Source organism: Gigantopelta aegis, chromosome 4 (genome assembly GCF_016097555.1).
Source record: "Gigantopelta aegis isolate Gae_Host chromosome 4, Gae_host_genome, whole genome shotgun sequence".
Taxonomy (NCBI): Eukaryota; Metazoa; Mollusca; class Gastropoda; order Neomphalida; family Peltospiridae; genus Gigantopelta; species Gigantopelta aegis.
In genome coordinates, this window is record NC_054702.1 from 43,041,227 (window position 1) to 43,052,036 (window position 10,810).

General features: G+C 35.3%; 1 protein-coding gene across 1 annotated transcript; it reads right to left on the reverse strand.

Moving 5' to 3' along the window:
- Positions 1 to 1,010: 1,010 nt before the first annotated feature.
- Positions 1,011 to 8,702, reverse strand: LOC121370581 (guided entry of tail-anchored proteins factor 1-like). The gene is made up of 5 exons (XM_041495898.1): positions 8,569 to 8,702; positions 6,248 to 6,413; positions 4,260 to 4,327; positions 1,576 to 1,690; positions 1,011 to 1,182 (listed from the first exon to the last, which is right to left on the reverse strand). Exons 1-5 carry the CDS (start codon positions 8,647 to 8,649, stop codon positions 1,106 to 1,108), a joined length of 507 nt encoding a protein of 168 aa, XP_041351832.1. The 5' UTR covers positions 8,650 to 8,702; the 3' UTR covers positions 1,011 to 1,105.
- Between the last annotated feature and the right edge of the window lie 2,108 nt (positions 8,703 to 10,810).

Here is a 10,810-nt window from a genome sequence, read left to right on the forward strand (position 1 = left end):
CCTTTGTGGCAGTAAAACCAGCATTAATGGGTTGAAAATATTGGGGATCCCCAAACAGCCTATTATATGCTACTTCTCGCTGTTTAGTTGCACATATGTACTTTGAAATTTCAGTGTTGAATCTTTTCTGAAACAAAGTGCAAATTCCTTTAAATTTTATGACGTAAATACTGTTTATAAATGTGTATGTGATGTCACGTGTATGATGCTAACAGAAATGTGGAAGGAAGTAACAGCAACTATGCCGAATTATGAATTTTCGTTATCAATCACCAGTTGTGATGAGTATTCGAAAAAGTAAAATCGGTAATAATGGTTGGCATTGTTGTTAACAAAAGCAATAAAATACGAAAACAAAATTAGGAGCAACAGTTGTATTAGACAATGTTATAAAAGTGTATATTTTAATTATTTGCTTGCTGTATAATTATTTTATACGGCGGATGACTTGAAACATACATTTATTATACTGTCATCGCTATGCCTTGCGGGTACAACTCAATTTACAACAGTAAAATCAACATTAACATCCACAAATGGTCCATTACAACATACATGTAGTTATCCACTAAACAATACATTTAACTGGGTTTTTTATAACTGGATGAATAAACCTAAAATTGTATACATGGGTTAGGGTTATATTATGTGTTTTATAAAAACCTCACACATGCATTAGCAGTAACAACTGAAAATTGTGTGATGTGTTTTTAATGGACGTCATTATAATTGTCATTTGGCTGTTCTCATTATCTCTGTCCATGAATCGGTAATCATCGCTTCATACTTGATATTCAACCGGCATCAATGATGCCATGGTTAAGCCATTAGACATAAGGCTGGTAGGTACTGGGTTTGCAGTCTGGTACCGGCTCCCACCCAGAGCGAGTTTTAACGACTCAATGGGTAGGTGTAAGACCACTACACTTTTATCTCTCTCACTAATCACTACAAGTAACCCACTGTCCTGGACAGATAGCCCAGATAGGTGAGGTGTGTGCCCAGGACAGCGTGCTTGAATCTTAATTGGATATAAGCACGAAAATAAGTTGAAATGAAATGATATTCAACCAGGATCTGAACACTGAACATCCTGACCACTACATTATGGTTCAATTATTCTCTTCACTCGGTGCACCATGGTGTTGCAAGCAACAATCCAACAAGCAATTCCAACTCCACCTTAAAACAAAGAGAAAAAAAAATAATAAGACATAAATATTTTAACATAATACAAAAATTGCTTATGTTTTCTGTATTTTCTATACTTATGAGTTTTTTTCAAACTGTTACATCAAGTTTATTTCTGTATTTATAGTCCGTCCCACAGGAACGCCTTTTTTTCATACTAAGAAATTTACTACAAGTTATTTATTTCTGAGCCGATTGATTTGTAAATTACACACAAGAGTAGTATATTTTTGTTATTTCCAAAACACCTTTACTTTTCTTCTTACATGTATGAACCATGACAAACCATGTAAAGCAGTTTTGTTGTTCATACTTGCACGAATGTAAAAAATAATCATGTTCAATTTTTAAATGAATAACAGTACTATCCAATAGTATATTCACCTGGGAAGGCTGTGGGGAATGCCACTACCTTGTGCAGAGGAAACACCCAGCTGGTTGGAACATACAGCAGCGGATCAGCTCTATACTTCACTACTAAGTAAAGCATAATCAGCACCTGAAGTTACAGAAAAACAGATACACACACAAATATCAAGAAAACTTACAAATATTAGTCATAAGAATCAGAGAAACCTGTTTTAAAGAATGTCATAGGTTTTGATTTAAGGGCATACTTAAAAACTGGTCAACACCAGACCAAAAAATTCAAATTACATTTAAAGGAAACTTATTTTGCAAAACCTATTGTATTGTACAAGATGGTGATGACTTTATAGCCATTTCTGTCAAGAAAAGTGGGAAGAATACTAGAGTGCTTTGGAAAATATTAATTTGTACATACCGTATAACATTTACAATTCAGCTGAACAAATTGTTTTTGTGATCATACAAGTTAGCATTATATAAACGTAACCAATTATAACCACTATTCAATAGCAAATTTACATAATTTATGCAAACCAAGCAATTTCTTCATGTTGAATGAAATAATGTTTGTTACAAATTCACCTGATAGAATAAAATTAAAATAACTGTACATATGCAATAAAACTCTATATATTAACCTTTTTTTCTGGTGAGGGTACTAAAGAAAAATGTTTCTATCTGACAGCATACATGTAACTACTTCCAAAACAATTCATCACGGAACAAAAATAAAGAAATTTCTTCCCCCCGATTTGTACCACCTTGTTTACGGTAAGTTAAGTTCATCTGATTTTACAATTGTACAATAGAGGTCTATGCAATACTGATACCAAGAATGAGATGACAGCATTGTACTTCCAATTTTCAAGCCAGTACCACATGGATATATGAATCATTATAGATCTTTCTATCCCTATTTTATAAGCCTTAATTAGTGCTTATTTTCTTTCTTCTTCAAAAATACAATATTCATACTCTTTATTTTCTTTCTTCTTCAAAAATACAATATTCATACTCTGAAACCTAATTAATGCATGTATTATTTTTGGTAAATATACAACTTGACTAAAGTATTTTAGACTAGATTTTCAATACACGAATTCTTTAAATAATTTGTTTTAGCATCGTGTATGACGACATACTGCAAAAGGCTTGCTAGGCTGACACTACTCAATTTGCGTGCACAAAAATGGAATAAATAATTATTTTCCAACTATTCCTGTAGAATTGCAGGGTAAATAAAATAACCAGTTACTGCCTTAAGGTATCGGCTTTATCCTGTTCAGGTCAAATGGCAAATGTTGTTCGTCAGACTCTCACAGTATTTGCCATTCTAACCTTCGCAGGATAAAGCCGATGTCTGAAGGCAGTAACCAGTTATTGTCTATATATACGAGGGGTGATTGATAAGTTTGTGGCCTAAGGCAGAAGTACATGAGCTGCATATGTTTCACTGAATTTGAGTTCTGTTAAATGTGTTGAAAGATTACAAAGAATGTTTGAAGTTACTAACTTGAGTTGTTTTTCTGTTACAGATAATTAAACATTGAGCATCGGTGGTTTCTGATAATATGGATAACATCAGCCATCGTGTAGTAATCCGCTACCTCGGTCTCAAGGGCTTAACACCCAAGGAGATCCATGAAGACATGGTGGTCACACTAGGGGAGGATGCCCCTTCATACAGCATGGTGAAGAAGTGGGCTGCTGAATTCAGGGAGAGTCTGGAAGACGACCCCCATCCGGGAAGGCCAGTCACCGTCACCACACAGGAGACCATTGCCAAGATTCATGACATCATCATGGTAAACAGACGAGTAACGGAGCATTACATTGCCACTGAGTTGGGTATCTCCCAGGAATGTATCCATGCAGTCATCCACAACGAACTTCAAATGTCCAAGGTGTCAGCATGTTGGGTCACACTATCACTGGGGGCTATTATGCTGATCTTCTGAGACAGCTACGGGAGAAAATCAAGCAGATTCGGTGTAGAAAGCTGACAAGAGGAGTGCTCTTCCACCAGGATAATGCTCCGGCACACATGTCCACAGTGGCCATGGCTGCTCCCTCTGACTACTATCTCTTCCCGAAAATGAAAAAGGAGCTTGGGAGGTCATTATTTTTCCACAGATGATGTTATGAATGCTGTGGACCACTTTCTGTGGGCCCAGAATGAAGCCTTCTACACAGAAGGGATCCATCTGCTCCATGACTGCTGGACTAAGTGTGTTAATGTAGGAGGGAACTATGTTGAAAAATGACTGTATTATATATATATATAAAAACTATAGTCTTTACCAAGAAAGGCGAGTGATCTTTCTCGCTCCCCTCCACACTCTCATTTAAGTTTCAAGAGTGGTAAATTGATTGAAAAGCAATGAATTTTACTTGAAACTTCATGTGATAGCACCATTTCAGGAGAGTGATCTTCAGCTTGCCTTGATCTTGCTCATGGCAAAGACTGTATACATGTAAGATGTAAACTGGTTTATCCAATGATGGGGGATTTATCCTATCACCACCTGTACATCAAACAAGCAATCTAACCTAACCTACATCCTGATCCCTGTATGAGAAAACAACACCGTCCTTGTTTTCTGTAACATATTAAATAAGTTCCAATCTCTGTTTCATTAATAGTTTAAAGTTAACATGCAATAAGAAAATAAGAGAAAATCAACGAAAAACAAACGTACATGTAAGATGTGAATGATAACTTTGATGGCAACCTTTAACATTGTGTGACCTGAAGATCTCTCCTTCCCTGACAAAAAAAAAAGAAAACAATATAACAGAATTTGTTTTGTTTAACAATATCACTAGATCTCATTGATTAATTAGGTATCGATTTCTGGAATCAAACACTTGATAATTTATCAATATGGAATGTTTTATATGGGATGCTTTATACGCACCCTCCACAAAGGAGAGCTCTTACCACAACATTCGATATACATGTACCAGACACTGGTTAGGGCTAAAAAACCCAGAAAAGAAATGAATCCACTAAATGGGTTTATCTTATTACCCAAGTACCTCAGGCATGTATTCTACTGACAGAGCAGTGAAACCAAAAACAATACAGAATACTTTACATCTGAAGTGCACAGTCACGCTTGTATGTGCAAATGCACCCTATCCCATGTATACAATTTTTAGAATACCAGAATGCATGCATCCAGTTATACAAATTCAGTTCAACGTATTATTTTTTCTTCTCGTATCCTTTTCACAACTACAAATCTGACTAGTGTGTTTTTTAGTGGTGTTCAGTATACATGTACTTTAGTTTATTATATTTTATTAAGTCACTATTTCAATTGGCAGATTAAAGCTAAACAATAAAACTGATACTAACTAGCCACATGGTGTAATCACTGCATAGTGTAAAAAAATCATCAAACAGTTAATTTACTTTGCTTAATCATACAGGGGTTGGACATAGCCCACTGGTAATGTGTTTGACTGATGTGCAGTCAGTGGGCTATTTCTCAGTCCAGCCCATGTTATGTGCTAACCTGTCTGGGACTGAGCATATAAAAGATCCCGTGCCTATAATGGAAAAATGTAGCAGTTTTCCTAGACTACAAATGTATATGTCAAAATTACCAAATGTTTAACAGCCAATAGCTGATGATTAATAAATCAATGTGTTCTAATGATGTTGTTAAACAAAACAGACTAACGTTAATCATACAGTATAGCTGAGATAAACAGGAATAAAATACTCTCCAAGTTTTTACATCCTATCATAAAATATGCCTTTGAAATGATAGACTTACATGTATTCATACCATATTCAGTTTTCGAGGTTCATGACTTCAGAATGACTGGAAGATTTGACGGTTTATGCAGATCAATAATTTGGTTTAACTTGCGATAAAATCAGGCGGAAAAAAGAAAGAAATGTTGTATTTAACGACGCACTCAACACATTTTATTTACGGTTATATGGCGTCAGACATATGGTTAAGGACCACACAGATTTTGAGAGGAAACCCGCTGTCGCCACTACATGGGCTACTCTTTCCGATTAGCAGCAAGGAATCTTTTATTTGCGCTTCCCACAGGCAGAATAGCACAAACCATGGCCTTTGTTGAACCTGTTATGGATCACTGGTCGGTGCAAGTGGATTACACCTACCCATTGAGTCTTGCGGAGCATTCACTCAGGGTTTGGAGTCGGTATCTGGATTAAAAATCCCATGCCTTGACTGAGATGCGAACCCAGTACCTACCAGTCTGTAGACCGATGGCCTAACCACGACGCCGGTAAAAAAAAATCAGGCGAGTGCAAAGAGTAAAAAAAGCTTGTTGAACAAAAATCACAAGCAGAAACTTAATATACACGTAATTCACTGGTCAAACTTTAATTTACATGATCATTGTCAAGTTGAGGTATATTTAAGAAAAACATGCAATTATTGTAGTGTATTTACCATAAACCTAGAAACAGATATTATTCCAAGTTGGAAGGCTTATGAACTATTTTTTTTGTGAAGTTTTAATTACATGTATATTTATTCACTAGTAGTTAGTTAAATATTAGGCCACTGAAACTGTTTCGTTTAATAGGTTCCATTGAAACATTTAAGAAATTTTGTAATCATGACAGCCCTACTCTTTCAATAATAACTAAATGTTGAATTACAATATTAGTCAAATTAACCCAAAGAATGCTGACCATAATTCTTTACATCAGCCATGAGTTTATCAATCTTCCGTTTCAACTTCATGTGACGTGCAAATTCTTCTGTCACACTAACAGATTCTTGCTCTCTCTTCAGGTCACGGACCTCTGCTCTCAGATTCAGCTCATTTTCAGACACCTTAAACAGCGTTTTTCCTATCTGTAAGTCAAACATCAAGTAGTGGAAAATGTACGAAGAGGTGTAGATTTGTGAAAAATAATCCACGAGCCACGTAGGTCAAGTTAATTATTTTTCATGAATCTACAATTTAGTGTCTACAATTTAGTGTATTCTTCAAGTTAATCCATTATTCATTGAAAAACATTTTGTAACTGCTAAATTCTATTCTATAATTTTTAAAGGGGAACTAAACTCAAATATGAGCCTTGTGTTGGAAAGATGCATACCCGGATCACCAACCAGTGCTCAATTTTAAGTATTTTGGTCGCTAGCCCGGAGGGCAAGTATGGGTTCACATTGAGGTTGCCCCTCCAAAAATTTGGTTGCCCTGATTTCATTCGTGTTTTCAAAATAGAGTTATATTTATATTCTAATAAAACAGCAACCAACAGGTTTGAAATTAATATGTTGTCAATGTAAAATGTAATATGTACTGTCTGACAATAAAATACATTACTTTTTAATAATGTTTTTAAATGTTTGTAGTTATACTCATGTACACATAGGGCCTAACTGCTTAAGATTTTTGTGATTTGGCGACACATCAGCTATTTTTCAATCGAATGCACTCTAGGTTCCAATCGAATGCACTGGAATGTTTACAATTCGGAATACTTCAGCCAATTACGATTTTCCCCGATGTCTCACAAAATCGGCCGAGGAGTTCCGAGTGGCAAACAAACCCACGTGATTTCGACTGATTGACTGACGTTTTACTATTAGACAAAGACAGTTTAAAAGCGATTGTGGGCAAGGAAACTGCACATTATTATGCGACACAACTCGCCTTTTGGTGTAAAAAAAAGTCAGTCGTCTGACAGGCAACTAGTATCATAGAATTAAGTTGCCTGACTGAATATTAGGTCGTCACAGACGACCGTAAAAAACTGAGTGCTGTCAACACATACAGATACTTTAAGAAATGAAAAACACATAATTTTAGAGTTAATGAAAAAACGTGATTATTCATGCTAACTGGGGGAAGTCATTTTCTTTTGTTTTTGTTGCGTCCAGTATTCTAGCTTGGGGCAAAGTGACGTCGTATTTGTGTTTTTGTCGTTAGCCAAACGTGGTTTGGGACGTCGATGGTATCGTCAAGATACCTAACTGCGTTATGCTTCCAACTCCATTCGGTTTGTTTTCTTGTGAACGGTTCGTGCAATCAACATCCGATTTGTTGTAGTCTGCTTGTCATTCATTTGTGAGGTTTTTCTTCACAGTTCATGAACATTTTCATTAACAATAAGCTTCAGACAAGTAAGTATCTCAATACAAAACTTTACAAACCCGTAAACCCCTTAATTTTGCCAAGTCATTTTTGTTCATTCCTTAAAATTACCGATATTGGGTCCATTTGACTTGTAGAAATTGAGTTGAAATGGAGGAAAATGAATTAACATTCGGAAAGGTATGCTACATCTGTATGCCTCTACTATAGTGAATATTATTTATAATCCATTCGTAACAAATGTAAATAATTTTGAGTGTATAAATTGTGTTAATTATGAATCAATTCACTTGAAAATTTATATTTTACAATCTATTCACTGGTATGAACGTAATGCCTATCTGTATTGACATCAACTTTTTGGTAAAATGCAGACTGGACCAGATCGCTTGATAAATTAAATTTATCCTTTAAAATAAATATGAAACAAAATTTTCGTCCAGTATACATATTTCAAAAACATATTTTTTTCCATATAGTGACCTTAAAAAGGGAAAATAACCAATCGCACATGACTGGTATGATACTTTTTGCAAACGCATGCGCCTGAACATAGTTGCACTCTTTCCTGTAGTGGAGGGTGCTTCACTTTTGTTTACTTGAATGGATTTGTTTTATGTCCACATTGTTGACTTTTTACATTAACTGACTGCAATTTATTTTGTTTCACGTATAGTAAGCGAAAAATGTAGAATAGTATTTCCGTAAATATCAAATTCGTGTTTTTGTCGTTAGGTGAACGCAGTTTGGGACGTGGATGGCATAATGATAATGATAATGATAAAATGTCGTCTGCACGTTTATAAATATTTATATAATTTGTAAATTCTATAGTATAAAAAAAGGCATTCCCTGTGAGAAGGACTATAAATAATGGGCAACTGCCAACCTTCGTACAATACATACCAAAAGGGAAATGTCGTTTAAATAATGCGGTAAAATAGAAAACAAAATTACTAAAATCAGTATAAAAAGCAACAAAAACATGGTTGGTCGACTTCACAAGCTAAAGATCATATTTAAGGGAAATAACTACCACTGTATTGGACCGACACCGGATATTGATACTATCAAGTTATTATAATCTTTCTACATATCTTGTCACCTCGATTGAACTATGATAATAAAATTGTTTTAAAGGATAACTTAAATTTATAACTGATAAAAAAGTAAATATATTATATCTATATTTAAGACTTTTTAGCAAACAAATACACCAACAGTTAATTCTGTTATAAATTTAAACGTTGTTCGAAATTGTAAAAAAGCAATTCGCCGTACATTCGCAAATTTTAATGAAAGAAATGCGTTATTATGCACAGTGTGTTCTTCAGTGTTAAAGTTATACGAACTGATTAATGGTAAGTGACCCCCAACAGTAAGTCACTAATAAAAGATAAACATAATTATTTTCTATACTTGTATAATATCCGTTGTCGGTCCCACGCAGTGAGTACGCAGTACTGTTATCTAAGGTTACTAAAGTTTGTTTGTTTTGTTTAACAACACCATTAGAGCACATTGATTATTAATCATCGCCTGTTGAATGTCAAACATTTGGTCATTTTGACGTGATCTGAGAGGATTAGTAGCAAGTAGCACCATCCCACACAGGATAGCACATACCACGGCCTTTGATATATCAGTCGTGGTGCCCTGGCTGGAACGAAAAATATCCCACTGGGCTATGTACCACCCCCGTTACATTGCACTCAAGAAGAAAGGGCTGGACATAGCCCAGTGGTAACGCGTTCGCTTGATGCGCGGTCGGTCTAGGGTCGATCCTCGTCGGTGCAATGGGCTATTTCTCATTCTAGCCAGTGTTCCACAACTGGTATAACAAAGGCTGTGGTATGTACTATCCTGTCTGCTAATCGAAAAGAGTAGCCCATGAAGTGGAGACAGCGGGTTTCCTCTCTTAACATATGTGTTGTCCTTAACCATATGTCTGACGCCATGTGTTGAATACGTCGTTAAATAAAACAGTTCCACAATCCTTCCAAGAAGAAAGTTCCGTATCAAAGTTCGAGATGCAATATTTACGGAGTAAAAACAGCAGCAGCTCTGATTGGTAGCAATAGACCTATATGTTATATTGATGAATTGTGCAAATACTATTAAAAAAAAGTATTATTAATTGCCAGTAAATATACACACTTTTATTTGCTATACTGTAGTTATGCAGTATACACAAGAGGTTGAAACCAGTGCAGGATACCCCCTCCAAAAAAAAAAAAAAAAAAAAAAAAAAAAAAAAATCATAATCATAATCATAATCATAAAAAATAAAAAAAATAAAAAATAAATAATGATAATAAATATATAAATAATAATATTAATAGTAATAATAATAGTAAATAAATAAATAAATGGAACTGTGTTTTTCAGCAAAAAATTAGGGTTGCCAATAAAAATATTCATCAAATCACTTAAATGAATAATCAGGTCAATATTAGCCTGCAATGAAGGAAGGAAATGTTTTATTTAACGATGCACTCAACACATTTTATTTACGGTTATATGGCGTCAGACATATGGTTAAGAACCACACAGATATTGAGAGAGGAAACCTGCTGTCACCACTTCATGGGCTGCTCTTTTCGATTAACAGCAAGGGATCTTTTATATGCACCATCCCACAGACAGGCCTTTGGTATGCCAGTCGTGGTGCACTGGTTGAAACGAGAAATAGCCCAATGGGCCCACCGATGGGGATCGATCCCAAAATGACCGCGAATCAAGCGAGAGCTTTAATACTTTAAATTGCTGTGTTAATTCGAAGCTCATGATGCAAGCCACTAAGTTCAAGTTTTTCCCACAATATCCATTTGACATCCAATAGCCGATGATTAATTGATCAATGCGCTCTAGTGGTGTCGTTAAACAAAACAAACTTTACTTTCCCACAATATGCAATGAACAAGAGAATGAATGAATACTCCTGCAACAGACTCAAAAGAACTAGCTCCTTTGTGCAGAGGAAATCACCCCTAAGGTAACATAAGGGTCAACTCCCAGATAAAATTCAATAAGTTAGTACTATTAGCTCCATTCCAACCTGGGAATCACAAATGAACAACATAACATCTGCACAATAGTAAAGCATTTCACCCCATGTATAAGAACACAGAGAACTATACAAGTAGGC